General features: G+C 32.2%; 1 protein-coding gene across 3 annotated transcripts in view; it reads right to left on the minus strand.

Annotated features, from left to right (window-relative positions):
* Nucleotides 1-17994, minus strand: part of LOC139510762 (microphthalmia-associated transcription factor-like) — a 62724-nt gene that overhangs the window by 18239 nt on the left and 26491 nt on the right. Inside the window, exon 1 of one of the 3 annotated variants that reach the window (XM_071297299.1) lies at nt 2735-2983. The exons of the other annotated variants lie outside the window; for them this stretch is intronic. Coding sequence (XP_071153400.1) covers nt 2735-2841 — 107 coding nt within the window. The 5' untranslated portion in view covers nt 2842-2983. Of the gene's footprint in view, nt 1-2734; nt 2984-17994 lie in introns of those variants that run through there. 3 annotated transcript variants of the gene reach the window in all.

A 17994-nucleotide genomic window follows, 5' to 3' on the forward strand; every position in this document is an offset into this window, starting at 1 on the left:
ATAATTGCTCAATGTTGATGGCCTTATAGTGACCTATAATTGCTCAATTCAATGTTCTTTGGACTCTGTTGGAGAAGTGTCTCATTGACAATCATACCAAATCTCCTTACTTGAGAATGTTATGCTTTTTTTTTGCCTTCAAATAATTGTTAGGCAACAGTTAGGGCAAATCTGATCAGTTTGTATTGTTCAAACAAGCTTGCCATTATCATGACCATCATGACAAAAGGTTTGATTTATCAGAAGTTACAAGTGTACATGTACCAGTTCTTATCAAAATCTGTGTTACATCTATCTATCAAGCAGAAATCACAAATTTCATTCCTTTTGAGAACATTCAAGGCACCAAAACAGTAAATTTTTATATGTGATAACATGATTGATTGTTGGTTGCTTTACGCCGCATGAGCACAAAAAGGTTATATCGCGGCGAGTATAGATGTGATAATAATTATGATTTATATTCTTTTTCATATCAGCAAGATGTCAATAATTGGAACTTAACCAAACTCAGTGTGACATTGAAACAAAAAAAAAATCAGAAATTTCATTTTATAAAATGCTTTAAATACTGATACATTGTGTATGTCATGTATGTTTTCCAAGTTTTCAAAGAATGAAATAATTTATGTTTTTCAATTTCAAATGTAGTCGATTCTTCATAAGGTAAAATTATGGAGAAGGTAGAAGAGTTTTATAGAAGAATGTCAATGTGTTTGTTCATTTTGCACATTTTCTTTTCTTCTTACCACACAATAGCAACATTTTTTGGTATGATTTGCCATACACATTTTTCATGCTGGATAGATAGTTTACCCAGATTGAAAGTTCTTCTGAGTGAAGGTAAACACACAAACCCAAATATAAAATACATTTATCAACTATCTAGCATGATTGGCTACATCCATATTCAACATGTTTAAATTGTATATACTAGATAAAAGAAGATGTGGTATGAGTGCCAATGAGACAACTTTCCATTTAATTTGCGACTGGACATTAAACAGACACCCATTTGATCACCAGAAAGATCAGAAGATCAATCAGTTATTGTGTGTTAAAGTGCACATGTACATGTATGTTAATGTGCATTGCAAATGATAACTGGTTAAAGACACTCCACTTTACTGAAGAATAAATGTAAGGACAGTGTAACAGTTTCTTGATGATTTAATTGTTTACTAAAGCCCTGTAACATACAGGACCTTAAGTGTCTGAACAAGTTACAACACAAATGGTCTTGTTATGGGATTTGCTCATTGATGAAGGCCATTCAGTGACATAATGTGGTGGTAAAGTTGTTAATTTCTGTGTCATAATGTCACTTGTGAAGAGTTGTGTCATTGGCAATCTCATTCTACCACAGGTTCATTGTTTAAAAAATAGAAATGTTCAATTCCAAAAGCACATTATATCAGCAAACATCAACCGCGTAAAACAACATGCCATTGAAGACTTGTATGCTAAAAATAAATGACAGAATAACTTAATGACAGACAAGTGTAAGACTATATGGCCCAAGCCAGCTGCCATCTAGTAGTACCATAAAAATGCAAAGACATATGTTACATTATCAACACATCATTGTCATCAATATATCACAGGTGCTTGAGGACAGGATCCTGTATGAGCCCCAAATAGTCCCTCCCCCTTTTTTTTATATATTTTTTTTTAATCATAAATCTCAGATTTTTCTATATATATCCCTTATTTGTACTTATTTGTACCATATATATACTAATATACCATATTTATACTCTAAATATGCATGTTTACTATCAACGTGAATCTCGACTATAGAGCGCTCTATAGTCGAGATTCACGTTGATAGTAAACATGCATATTTAGAGTATAAATATGGTATATTAGTATATATATGGTACAAATAAGTACAAATAAGGGATATATATAGAAAAATCTGAGATTTATGATTAAAAAAAAATATATAAAAAAAAGGGGGAGGGACTATATATATCCCTTATTTGTACTTATTTGTACCATATATATACTAATATACCATATTTATACTCTAAATATGCATGTTTACTATCAACGTGAATCTCGACTATAGAGCGCTCTATAGTCGAGATTCACGTTGATAGTAAACATGCATATTTAGAGTATAAATATGGTATATATTATGGCATCATTCTCACACCTTCAGACATATTTATACATCAAAAGACTCGTACAGATTTTCATTCTTCCCATACACAATAACTCAATGGAATCTTTTACCAACCACAGTAGTAAATACACAGACAGTCGACTCTTTCAGAGATCAGCTAACATATGCTGTTCTCTCCACTATTATTTAAAAAACTTCATCTCATGTACATAGTTTTAATCACTACATCTGTTCTTTGCACTGTTTGTAAATATAACTTAATTTTAATAAATAGGCCACGTATGCACCAGTTATTAATCATCTTTATTCAGATGGAAAACTGGAAAACTTAAAGAAGAAAGAAGACTATTTGGGGCTCATACAGGATCCTGTCCTCAAGCACCTGTGCAATATATTTACCTCCGATAAATAAAGATAAAAGTTCAAATATAGTCTAGGTCAACGCGCCCCCTTTTGTGGGATTGTAATTTTTCGTTCTACATGCAATAATCAATCATTAAAAAATCCGGGATTGAAATTTGAATAACTTGTTTTCCAGGTAATAAAATTTATGAAGTGAGGCCTGACATCACCTGAAATTATTTTTGTCATGTCCTAAAAAATTACCTTCCAATTATGGCCTTGCTCTGCAGTTTATAAAAATTGTCATCGTTATCCTGCTCAACAGACTCAAACAAAGAGTTGATATCTGTAACAATTCCAGAATCTCCCATCTAAGAATTCAATGCTTAAACAAATTTCTCACTAAATAATATTTATCTACAAACAAAATGTCGCCTTCCCGTTTCAGTTTAGTTCATTCGGAGCAAGGTCGTGTTCACGTCAGGTTTTTTATCCAATGAAAATTAATACTGTAAATTGTCGTCTATTTTTAGAAAATAACGTCAGGAAGGGAAAAACCAAAATTTGAGAGGTACCTTATGGGAAAAACGAGGTTTACCGCTAAATTTTGTTTCGCAGAAGTTTTAAGTTTTAAGTTAAGTCTTTTAAAACCTAACAGGTAGTTGCTTCCAAAAACTAATGTTTGGAAAAAACGAGTACTTATACACATTTAGGTAAGAATAAGAATAAGAATATTTTATTTCCAATTAAAGGGCCCTATAAAGAGCTTTCATGACATTACATACAAGTACGTAAGATTAGACATAAATTAGAGACATATAATATAGGAAAACAACATTGTTTAATACTATTATAAATGCTATAAAAGGCCAGGACAGAACCAGATAATACAATTTACATCTTTAAATTATACCATTTAAAATTATATACCACTCAAAATATGTATATTTGTGGCTAATTTGCATTTATTATTTTTGAACTTCTCCTTATCTCTAAATTTTGAGATAAATACTTTCCTAAACATTTATACACATTTAAATTTTCTTGTGTAAATAGCCATAAAAACTTTGAAAAATTGTCTAAAGATTGAAAATTATTACAATTTAGAGAAATTTCAGTAAAAAACTCGTTTCTGTTATCAATATATAGTGGACATTTAGTTACAAAGTGTATCTCATCTTCAACTTTATTTAAAGTACAGTATAAACATTTTCTCAGTGTCCTATTCACATAAAGTTTAGCATATCTATCAGTCTCAATCCTTAATGGATGTGCGCTTATTCTAATTTTACAGATTGATTGTCTCAATCTAAAATCTTTTAGATCCAAATATTTTTCAAAACAAAATAGAGTTTTAAAGGAAAATAGGTAGTAGGTTTACCTTGATCTGATTGTAAAACTTTATTTCTATTTTCCTTCCAGAAATGGAGATAGTTTTTATATAGCTTATCTTTGATAAATTTTGTGAAAGAGTAGATACTGGTTTTTAAATTACATGTTTGTATGCCCAACTTTTTTAAAATACAGTCTATACTTGAAAACCATGTATTCACTTTATTATTGTGAAGTTCTTTACTACATAAATATGCATCATATAATAACATGTTCTTAGAATTATCGAGTCGATGATAATATTTCAACATTGCTAATATAATATAAAAATACATTGGGTCTCTTCCTAGTTCAGAAGTCCGGGGAAAAAAAGGGGGGGGGGTCATCTATGATTGGGCCTCTGATCTCATACCTCCCAATTTAGTTTTTTTCACCAATTTTGTTGTACTTTTTTTTTCTTTTCTGTAATCGAGTATGCCAAAAAACAGAAATTACTGGTTGTCACAAATTGTGTTTTCTTAAATTTTAAAGTAATGGATTTCATCAACGAAAATTAGTAATGGCCAAGCTCTGGAAACACCAAATACAGTCCCTCACCTGGGAATTGAGCGGGGTAATAGATAAAAAAAAATTGGCAACAAAGAAGTTGTATCTGTTTGAATATAAACAACGCGAACAATTGTTTTTTGCAGTCCATGGGTTCAAGCTTCATAGTCTTAATGATACTAATCTAAAGTGTCTCTCCATCTTGTTAACTTCTATGTTATCTCTAGTTTGCTTTTTGGGCTTTGTTTAATATAAAAATACGAAAAAAACTGAACTCATGGAACAAATTCTGCATTTACGGCCAGAGTGAACTGCCATTGCTGGTTCTCTTCTGAATGCTATATATGTACTTTCCAAAAATTCATATCAAGGAAAAGAGGTTTGTGTTTTAAATTGTGGAAATTGCTAACACGAATACGAACTAACATCTTCTTATGAAGCATTATACCCTCCTTACGCAAACAAAAGAAAAACATGGTCTCAATTACTATTAACTTCTTTTGGCTGGAAAAGCTAAAGAAAATGATGCCAAAAAATCAACTCTTAAACTATACTTAATATATATTGAGAACACAATTATCGGCAAAACTCGATATTCGGTAAAGTCATGGTTAAGTCTCATTTGCTGCCACACGATTAAACATTAAATCTGATAGCAATTTTGTAAAGGTCTCACTTTATGCATCGATGTATTTTTCAATTTCTCGATGGTTTACACTTTATCTATTTCTGAGCTGAATGACATATCTCAATATTTTAGACATATAGTTGAAAACTTCAGATTTTCATTGAATAAACCGGATATAATCACACAAAAGCCGTTTTAAGGGCAAACAATTTTTACTTTGGTTTTTGAATTATAAGCCAAAAACTGCATTTAACCCTATGTTCTATTTTTAGCCATGACAGCCATCTTGGTTAGTTGGCCAGGTCATCGGACACATTTTTTAAACTAGATACCCCAATGATGATTGTGGCCAAGTTTGGTTTAATTTGGCCCAGTAGTTTCAGAGGAGAAGATTTTTGTAAAAGTTAACGACGACGGACGCAAAGTGATGTGAAAAGCTCACTTGGACCTTCGGGCCAGGTGAGCTAATAATAATTTAAATTCTTTATTTAAAGAGGGTAAACTCAGTTAGTTACAATAAACTCATCTTCCCTGAGGCTCTCACATACAAATTACAATACAATCAAAACAGATATTTACACATAGTTAAATTACAGTCATGTAGTTCAATGTATTGTTATGACTGAACACAAGATATGCTGTTTAAGATGTACATGTAGTCAAAAAATCAAATGAAAATAAAAAATATACAAATACATTGTAGCAAACATTTCTTTGCATGTAATATTTGACACTGGACGTTAAATACTCATCAATATACCCCTTAAATCATTTTATAAGAAAGTTGCAGGACATGAAATTCAGTTATCAACAATAATATCACTTTCGTCAGTATTTTAGTAGTTTGAGAGATACAGAATATTTACTAATTTCACGTGACTTTCTAGAACAGATGAGCAAGATATGTATCTCTGTGCTTTTACATGTGCAGGCTTGAAATAGTCCCGTACATTTTAACTTGAGTCGTCGTGGCAAATACTCTGTAATGTCAACCAATTAACGACCCAAAGGAATCCCCATGAAGAAAAGGAAACTAATAATAGCAGAAGAAACTCTTTGTCATACATTTTATCGAACTTTATCGATGTTATATAGATTATCTACATGTTTTCAATCGTTCAAAATCAATTGTAAACCATACAAACTTAACTTGTGCAAAGAGGGAATATAAAGTTATGGCACGTCGTCTTAAGCGAGAATACCAACGTATAGAGGGTAATGCATTGGACTTTTTGAAATATAGTAACCCAAAACTGTTTTATTCTAAATTTAGGAAAAGGACCGAAAAGAAAAATAATGTACCGTTACAATCTTTCTATGAACACTTTAAAAAATTGTCTTCTGTGAATATAGACAATACATGTGACGAAGATTTATTTAATAACACTGATGGCGATTGTGTATATCCTGAACTTGATGAAGTGATTACAGAGGAGGAGATTTTAAAAGCCATCCGCAATTTAAAGCGCAATAAAAGTCATGGAGAAGACGGTATTTTGAATGAATATTTTATAGAGTATAAAGATGTTTTTATGCCAATATTAGTCAAGGTTTTCAATGGTATTTTACAATCCGGTATATTTCCTACTAGCTGGGCCATTGCTATACTTGTGCCTATTTTCAAGAAAGGAAACGAAGACGATCCAAATAACTATAGAGGTATAAGTCTTGTAAGTAATTTCGCAAAATCATTTACTTCCGTATTAAATCAACGTTTGATGGAGTGGTCCGATTCTTTTGATGTCATTACTGACGCCCAGTTCGGCTTTCGCCCAGGTTTTGGAACTGTAGATGCAATTTTTGCCCTAATTTCTGTAATTTTTAAGTCCCTATCAGCAAACAAACGTCTTTCTTGTTGTTTTGTTGATTACACAAAAGCATTCGATACTGTTCAAAGGCTAATGCTATGGTATAAATTATCAAAAATTGGTATTCAAGGTAAACTTTTAACTGTTATTAAATCTATGTATACTAATGTGTCTACTTGTGTATGTGTTGATGGTTTTAATTCTGAATATTTTTCCAATGAATTGGGCTTGATGCAGGGAGAGGTGTTATCTCCCATACTTTTTTCATTATATGTTAACGATTGTGAAATGGCTTTCATTAATAGTAATGCCATACCACAGTGTAGATACTATTCTGTACGCTATCCGGAAGTCGCGATTTTCGAAGCGATGATTTCCAACTGGCTAACAGGACGGTTTTGCCTACGGTAACTTTTCTCATCATTTGTTTACTCCTATATCTACAAAGTGCTTTGAATATCTTCAAGGTATATATAGCATCATAAATATGAGTTACTGTAACAAAAACATGAATTAGAATATAAAATATTCGTGTGCATCACATCAACTTGGTAGAAAAAAGTGAAATCGATGAACAATTTTGCTCTCGTAGTACAAAGCAAATAATCTTTTATTGCAAATATTTGCATCAGTTTACAGTTAAATATATACTGTTTCAATATTCTTCTCGTATTTAAGTAGAATATTCGTATTTCCCATAAAAATATGTTTTCCTTGAGGATCCCAAAATAAATTACTGTACGATCAGTCTAGAACTGACTGTATTCTAGAAGTGATTTCAGATTTTTTGACTGTATGACCAGTCGTGATTTTGAAGAAAAAACAACAGCAATTTGAAGGTATATACGTGTATATGTGATATTATGAACTATCCAGGGAACTATAACGTGTAATTTCTTTCATTTTTAGACAATACAAATATATTTCTGATGATTTTTTTAGATGGCAAAATAACTGTATTTTTGTTCCATCAGTCTTATCTAAAATCAAATGCCTAAAAAGTAATACATGATTCGTTGGTGGACTTTGTAATAGTGTATCGATACAGTTTTCTGTTTATAGCTATTACATTTTTAAAGATTATTTAATGCATTAATCGAGTAAAAAATGGAGCAGTTTCAGAAAACTTTAATGATTGGTTTAAGAGGTGTTGGAATTACCTGATGGGTGCCCCCGTATAATGCAATGTTCAAGTCCGTATCTTATATAAAGTAACCCCATAAAAGATTTTTACTAAAATTCGAAATAGACGGTGCACAATACAGTCATTAAACGGGAAACTCCACACTAAAATTTACGACAAATGAGACGATTTTTCGTTCCCTATTGTTAATTTTTCATTTTTAGATGGTGATGTTCCTTTGGCACCATCTTACGGTGTTTATATTTCACAACTTGTTCGCTATGCCCGTGTCTGTTGTGACGTTTTTGATTTTGACGAACGCAACCTATGTATTACTGGTAAATTAATAAACCAGGGATATCGTTACCATAAATTACTTAAAACCTTTACTAAATTTGTCCATAGACATTTAAAGATTTGGTTTTGAAGTTTGATTGTACCTGTAGAAAACTTATTTCAAACGGGATAGCACATCCTCATTTTTATGGAAATGTTGTAAACCGTGCCCGGAAATTTAGAAATGATCCATGTAAACTTGTCGCTCCTTTAAATAAACTTATTCTAAAAGGTTACCTATTCAACACTGTAATAAGATCATTGAATATTGTTTTTATTGGTATAAATATTGATTTTGTTATCAGTAAATTAAAAGCTAACTAAATATTACTAGTATGTTATATACATATACATATTCATGGATCTACAATCTGTCGATACTTGTAACTTGGCATTGCACAAGGTCATGTTTTTCTCTGGCTGTTTATGACGTCTTTACACTAAATCCATTGGATGTTGGATGTGTATGGATTGATAGTTTAGTCTTAGATGCATGATTTTTTTATAAGTTGTTAGTGGCTTTGAACTAGCTGTCAGATAACTGCGAGTACTCTCATTTCTGTTCATTGCGTCTTTTTGTGTCGGGATGTATAAGTACCCGGCCACGTCCACTTGTATTTTTGTCCATCTGATGAGTTAAGCCTTTTTCAACTGGTTTTTATAGTTCATTCTTGTGTTGTACTGTTATATCACTATCCCAGGTTAGGGGGAGGGTTGGGATCCCGCTAACATGTTTAACCCCGCCACATTATTTATGTATGTGCCTGTCCCAAGTCAGGAGCCTGTAATTCAGTGGTTGTCGTTTGTTTATGTGTTACCTATTTGTTTTTCGTTCATTTTTGTACATAAATAAGGCCGTTAGTTTTCTCGTTTGAATTGTTTTACATTGTCTTATCGGGGCCTATTATAGCTGACTATGCGGTATGGGCTTTGCTCATTGTTGAAGGCCGTACGGTGACCTATAGTTGTTAATGTCTGTGTCATTTTGGTCTTTTGTGGATAGTTGTCTCATTGGCAATCATACCACATCTTCTTTTTTATATTATCATTTATGATAAGGAATCCGAATAAGATTAATTAATATTATAGTTATATCAGTGACGGATTCAAAAAAAGGGGATCCGGCAGTTTGAAACCATTTTTTAACTATTAATGCATTTGTATGGGAACATATATTTGAAATTCCCTTTTCTCCTGGATTGGACCCCCTCTCCATTTAAAAATGGCCGGAACCCCAATGTATATAAAGTGGTTTATGAGGAGAGGCGCTTACAAAACCGGCGGAACATATTGTACCGGTCCAACGGACGAACGGAAAGACGGACTTCTTTATCACTATAACCCCCGCTTGACAAAGTGGTGTACAATTGAGTGTCAAAGAGACAGCTCTACATCTTGTGAAGGAACTGTGATCTATTATAGGCTACAGTACGGCGTCGAATGTGTGTAAATACATGCATTTTTATATAACAACTAAATCTGTGTGTTTGTACACTTTTAAGTATAACGGAGGACATTTCTGAAACTTATATACTAGTATACATCAAACCTTCCTCTTATTTTAGCAACATTTAAACATCCTTATACTTAATGTAGTAAGTCGAGTACACCCTATTTAGCTAAAAAATGTTTCATAAGTTTTCAGGATGTGAATGTATTGAAATGTATTTGTGTTATTTAGAAAAATGCCACCTCCTAATGTATCGTAAATAACTTTGAAATCACTACTAGAATACAGTGGCATAAAGACTGATCATACAGTTTTAAAATATACAAGCGAGACTGATCGTACAGTGAGAAATTCAAACAAGTGTAATTTTCTTATTTCTGGCTTCAAAGATCTGGTTGAAACTTTTACCACCACTTGAAATATACTTCATTTAGTTAATTAAGTCTGGTTTTTACGTTAATTTGTACACTAAGAGGGTAAAAAGATTGTTTTAAAGTTCGCCGACTGATTTTTCTTAGTGATGCATTTGAAAATCTCTTGATTAAGGCAAAGATACGAATAATGAATGTGCGGAATTTAATTCTAAACCATTTGAGAATATCGATGTCGGCTGAATTAATCATTAAGCAATGTATAGATGATCAACTTACCGTTTAATTCAGTATACCCATCAAATTTAAAATGTGATCCAAAAAGTTCTCGCTTCGAAAATCGCGACTTCCGGATAGCGTACAGAATAGTATCTACACTGTGCATACCATATGAGATGAAAGAATTGAATTTATTTTTACTTATGTATGCTGATGATATGGTTATTTTCTCAGAATCTGTTTTGGGGTTACAAAATATGCTTGATACATTATATGAGTATACATCAAAATGGTCATTGAGTGTTAATATTGATAAAACTAAAATTGTTGTATTTAGGAAAGGTGGAAGAGTTCATGTTGATGAGAAATGGTATTATGATAATAAGGAAATTGAAGTTGTTGATAATTTTACTTATCTTGGTGTACTTTTAAATTTTAATGGCAAATATAATATGTTACAACAGAAAGTGTCAGAACAAGGTAGAAAAGCAATGTTTGCTTTAAGAAGAAATGTGAAAAGTATGTGTTTAAACTATGTCACTTTGTTATCACTGTTTGATACTTATATAAATTCTTTATTGAGTTATGCAAGCGAAATATGGGGTGCACATAAAGCCCCGGCAATAGAGAGAGTCCACATGAACTATTGTAAAAATATACTTGGTGTTAAGTTTTCTACTAACAATGTTATGATATATCAAGAACTAGGTAGATTGCCTCTTATTTTCGCAAGAAAATGTGAGATTTTCAAATATTGGTTTAAATTGCTAAATACTTCAAACTGTATATTGAAAAATTGTTATAACTACTTGTATTGTGAATTAGAGAGATGTCCAAATAATAAGTGTAACTGGTTGTATTTTATAAAGAACGAACTTTTTCTTATTGGTTTAGGTGATGTATGGTATAGCCAAAACCTTATGTGTGACTTGCCTGATGTATATGTTGCTGTCATAAAGCAACGTTTATACGATTGTCTAAAACAAGAACTTGATGCTCAGTTACATATGTCTCCAAAATGTTCTAATTATATATATATGTTAGATAATTTTTGTCTGCAATTTTATTTATGCAAACCAATTCCAAATGTTTACAAAAAATGTATAACAAAAATAAGATTAAGTAGCCACAACTTAGCTATAGAAAATGGAAGATTTTATGGTATAACAAGAAATAATAGAATATGTACTTTTTGTAAAAATGATATAGAGGATGAGTTTCATTTCATCCTCAAATGTCCACGTTTTCAAGGTTGTAGAACAATTTATATTAAGCCATTTTATTGGAAAAAACCGTCGATGTACAAATTTATTAAACTGATGAGTACTAATAATGTAAAAGAATTGTGTAATTTAGGTAAATTTATTTTTAGATCTTTTAAGCTTAGATCCGAAATGTTAAAATAATGTTTGTTTATCATTACAACACCTTCTGCTGTCACATGGTCTGTGCTTATGTATGTATTATATGTTTTATTGATGTTGATATAATTGTATACCTATAGTTTATATAGACTTTGGTAATAAAGATATATATTTGGTAGGAAATTCTTATAACTTGGCAAGGAGGAGAAAGACAACGTCTTCGTTTATAGTCAGATTTCGTAAAAGTAAGTTCGGATCGATAAAAAATTACATAAAGATAAAATTGAGGTTATATAAAAGAAGATGTTGTACTGATTATTGCCATTGAGAAACTCTCCAATATAGACCTGTCTAATGTTGTGTGCATGACTCGATATGTATGTTTTGTTTTACTTGTTGTTATGTCGGTTTTAAAAGCTCTTCAGAGCTTATGTTTGTAATTGCTTGCTTATACCGACTCTAAATAAAGCTTTATGTCTTATTATTATGACCAAATGGCACAGATGTTAAAAACTATATGTCATCGTATGGCCTTCAACAATGAGCAAAACTATGTCTAAGTACATGTATAAGTATCTGCAGGTAATGTTGACAATATATGTAAATATTTCGTCGTGTTTCGCTGGATCTTTTATAAAGTCTAGCACATAATTAATGAATGAATAATTCAGTGATTAGATGAGTACAATTTTCAAACTTAAATACAGATTACTTCAACTTTATATATATATGGTCGCTTTATTTTTTTCAGACTTTGACATTATCGAACACACCACCTACTCACTTCCACAATCATTTTTTTTGTGCCCCCTATGGACCAGCCTTTGATAATGTTTAATATATTTAATCAATTTGAAATAATTACTTTAAAATGTCTTTATCAGTATAAAATAACCCATTTCCCGGTGGTAATATGTTGTCTGGGTTCAACTTGTTCATAGTCAACATTACAATAATTAAGACTCTATTTTAGTGTTATGTTTAAGCAGCACATTTTTCAAAATTGTGTAAGCATTAGGAGTGGTCACTGTAAATGGGCCATAATGAGAGAAAACATTGTAAATTAGCAACTATAATGAGATAGTAAAATAAAAATAGGCCATACAAAACACTCAACCAGGTTCGCAAAGAGAGATAACTCTATTTGCATTTCAAATAGATTTACTACATTTTTACACTTTAAAGAAGTTATAGATATTTAATTTTTGTGATGTGATATCCTATAGAAGAACATTAAAGAGTGTCTTTCAGAGTAGTTTTTGTCAAAATTATGTGTAAAACATATAAAAACACACTTACACATTGAATATTTTAATAGTGTTGTTGTTTGAAAATGGATGTAATTTTTATTTCAAAGAATATGATACAGAATTGTTTATTTGTTTACGTATCCGACAATTAGTCACCATGTTGATGCCGATCGAAAACTTAAAAACTAAATTTCATTTGGTACTACCTATATATAGATCTGATTATCACAATGATTAACTGACCTTAATATTGAAACAATTGTAAGTAGTGTTCTAACTTATTCACAATATGCAAAGGAAGGTCGAACCGCTTGCTATGTTGGCAATCCGTTATAAAAATACTGCTAATCTTTCGAAATATTTTTGTATGCAGTATTTGTAAAATATACTTAGACTTATCCTAGTAAGAGTGAAAAATGTATCATGACATCGTTTTAATCTTTTTCTCTAAGAATATCAATATTCCTCTATCTGACTTGTGATCAGAGTATTTCGAAATAAATTCCTTGTCTTATATGACCTTGACATGCTATCATAGAATCCTTCAAATTTCAATACTTGAGAAAGTTCATCCGATTGTTTACAGTTATCTTGTGCTCTCAACAAACACTGATTTGAAGATGGTATCCCAGTAAGCCAAGAATTTTGTTTATCTACATAATGATTTCTTGTTTAAAAACCACACAAATTATCATTTCTATGTGAAATATATTATTTATACTCATCTCAAAATTACTTTACCAAAGTTTAAAGTTTAAAAGTAGTTTAGTTGAAATCTTTATTATGTAATTTTGAAATCAAAACTATAGAAGACTTTCGAATAAATACTTCAAATATTATAAAATTTAAAAATGATCTTTTTCTCAATGGAGTTATCAGCTTGTCTGTGCATAATAGCCCACCTGGTAAATATAAATTAAGTTCATGTTGATGGCTTTTATGTGTTTAGATGATAAAAAATCTCAAAAAGAAAGAAATATATATATATGTATATTAACTAACACAAATTGAATTATATTCTGTACTGGTCTCATCTTGAAATCAAGATCCCCATGGATTAAAAACAAAACACAATATGAATGACCACTGTTACATTATTCATGAAAAATGTTCCTCAATTTCGTGACACAGTGATCATAAACGGTTTTATAAGATTTTTTTAGAGCATGGACATTATTCTTAATTTCAATGAGAAACGAAAACCTAAAATTCGTTTGAACATCACATAAGGAATATTTCTCGTGCAATTATTTTATTTGATTTTGAACTCAAAAGGTTCTGACTGGAAAATTAATGTACATAAAATATCCTGCGGAGGCAGATATTCGTTACCAAGACGGATTCTAATAGTATTGCATATGCCATACAATATTCCCTACCGACAGATTGACGGTGTGCAGACATATAGTTCATTCTGCACCGATTGTTGGTGACCATATAGACATATTGTTAATCTATCTAGACATACCTTTTTGTCAACTGATGTTAAGAGACAGATCGAAAACGCGATATATTCCCTACATCTAAAATGACACAGACTAGAAACTAAGATTACTTATAACTGAAATGACAGATACAAGAACCTAAGATACCCAACATATGATAAGACAGATACTAGAACCTAACACTCTCTACATTTGAAATGACAGATACTAGAACCTAAGATTCCCTATAACTGAAATGACAGATACTAGAACCTAAGATTCCCTACATCTGAAAAGACAGATACTAGAACCTAAGATACCCAACATCTGAAATGATAGATACTAGAACCTAAGACCCCCTATATCTGAAATGACAGATACTAGAACCTAAGATTCCCTATATCTGAAATGACAGATACTAGAACCTAAGATCCCCTACATCTGAAATGACAGATACTAGAACCTAAGATTCTCTATAACTGAAATGACAGATACAAGAACCTAAGACCCCCTATATCTGAAATGACAGATACTTGAACCTAAGATTCCCTACATCTGAAATGACAGATACTTGAACCTAAGATCCCCTACATCTGAAATGACAGATACTAGAACCTAAGATTCCCTATATCTGAAATGACAGATACTAGAACCTAAGATCCCCTACATCTGAAATGACAGATACTAGAACCTAAGATTCCCTACATCTGAAATGACAGATACTAGAACCTAATATTTCCTACATCTGAAATGACAGATACTAGAACCTAAGATTCCCTATATCTGAAATGACAGATACTAGAACCTAAGATCCCCTACATCTGAAATGACAGATACTAGAACCTAAGATTCTCTATAACTGAAATGACAGATACAAGAACCTAAGACCCCCTATATCTGAAATGACAGATACTTGAACCTAAGATTCCCTACATCTGAAATGACAGATACTTGAACCTAAGATCCCCTACATCTGAAATGACAGATACTAGAACCTAAGATTCCCTATATCTGAAATGACAGATACTAGAACCTAAGATCCCCTACATCTGAAATGACAGATACTAGAACCTAAGATTCCCTACATCTGAAATGACAGATACTAGAACCTAAGATTCCCTACATCTGAAATGACAGATACTAGAACATGAGATTCCCTACATCTGAAATGACAGATACTAGAACCTAAGATTCTCTACATCTGAAATGACAGATACTTGAACCTAAGATTCCCTACATTTGAAATAACAGATACTAGAACCTAAGACCCCCTATATCTGAAATGACAGATACTAGAACCTAAGATTCCCTATATCTGAAATGACAGATACTTGAACCTAAGATTCCCTACATTTGAAATAACAGATACTAGAACCTAAGACCCCCTATATCTGAAATGACAGATACTAGAACCTAAGATTCTCTATAACTGAAATGACAGATACAAGAACCTAAGACCCCCTATATCTGAAATGACAGATACTTGAACCTAAGATTCCCTACATCTGAAATGACAGATACTTGAACCTAAGATCCCCTACATCTGAAATGACAGATACTAGAACCTAAGATTCCCTATATCTGAAATGACAGATACTAGAACCTAAGATCCCCTACATCTGAAATGACAGATACTAGAACCTAAGATTCCCTACATCTAAAATGACAGATACTAGAACCTAATATTTCCTACATCTGAAATGACAGATACTAGAACCTAAGATTCCCTACATCTGAAATGACAGATACTAGAACCTAAGATTCTCTACATCTGAAATGACAGATACTTGAACCAAAGATTCCCTACATCTGAAATGACAGATACTAGAACCTAAAATCCCCGATATCTGAAATGACAGATACTAGAACATGAGATTCCCTACATCTGAAATGCAAGATACTAAAACCTAAGATCCCCTACATCTGAAATGACAGATACTAGAACCTAAGATTCCCTACATCTGAAATGACAGATACTAGAACCTAATATTTCCTACATCTGAAATGACAGATACTAGAACCTAAGATTCCCTACATCTGAAATGACAGATACTAGAACATGAGATTCCCTACATCTGAAATGACAGATACTAGAACCTAAGATTCTCTACATCTGAAATGACAGATACTTGAACCTAAGATTCCCTACATTTGAAATAACAGATACTAGAACCTAAGACCCCCTATATCTGAAATGACAGATACAAGAACCTAAGACCCCCTATATCTGAAATGACAGATACTTGAACCTAAGATTCCCTACCTCTGAAATGACAGATACTTGAACCTAAGATCCCCTACATCTGAAATGACAGATACTAAAACCTAGGATTCCCTATATCTGAAATGACAGATACTAGAACCTAAGATCCCCTATAACTGAAATGATAGATACCAGAACCTAAGATTCCCTACATCTGAAATGACAGATACTAGAACCTAAGATCCCCTACATCTGAAATGACAGATACTAGAACCTAAGATTCCCTACATCTAAAATGACAGATACTAGAACCTAATATTTCCTACATCTGAAATGACAGATACTAGAACCTAAGATTCCCTACATCTGAAATGACAGATACTAGAACATGAGATTCCCTACATCTGAAATGACAGATACTAGAACCTAAGATTCTCTACATCTGAAATGACAGATACTTGAACCTAAGATTCCCTACATTTGAAATAACAGATACTAGAACCTAAGACCCCCTATATCTGAAATGACAGATACAAGAACCTAAGATCCCTTACATCTGAAATGACAGATACTAGAACCTAAGATCCCCTACATCTGAAATGACAGATACTAGAACCTAAGATTCCCTACATCTGAAATGACAGATACTAGAACCTAATATTTCCTACATCTGAAATGACAGATACTAGAACCTAAGATCCCCTATATCTGAAATGACAGATACTAGAACCTAAGATTCTCTACATCTGAAATGACAGATACTTGAACCTAAGATTCCCTACATCTGAAATGACAGATACTAGAACCTAAAATCCCCGATATCTAAAATGACAGATACTAGAACATGAGATTCCCTCCATCTGAAATGCAAGATACTAAAACCTAAGATCCCCTACATCTGAAATGACAGATACTAGAACCTAAGATTCCCTACATCTAAAATGACAGATACTAGAACCTAATATTTCCTACATCTGAAATGACAGATACTAGAACCTAAGATTCCCTACATCTGAAATGACAGATACTAGAACATGAGATTCCCTACATCTGAAATGACAGATACTAGAACCTAAGATTCTCTACATCTGAAATGACAGATACTTGAACCTAAGATTCCCTACATTTGAAATAACAGATACTAGAACCTAAGACCCCCTATATCTGAAATGACAGATACTAGAACCTAAGATTCCCTATATCTGAAATGACAGATACTAGAACCTAAGATCCCCTACATCTGAAATGACAGATACTAGAACCTAAAATTCTCTATAACTGAAATGACAGATACAAGAACCTAAGACCCCCTATATCTGAAATGACAGATACTTGAACCTAAGATTCCCTACATCTGAAATGACAGATACTTGAACCTAAGATCCCCTACATCTGAAATGACAGATACTAGAACCTAAGATTCCCTATATCTGAAATGACAGATACTAGAACCTAAGATCCCCTACATCT

This window comes from Mytilus edulis, chromosome 1 (genome assembly GCF_963676685.1).
Source record: "Mytilus edulis chromosome 1, xbMytEdul2.2, whole genome shotgun sequence".
Lineage (NCBI taxonomy): Eukaryota > Metazoa > Mollusca > Bivalvia > Mytilida > Mytilidae > Mytilus > Mytilus edulis.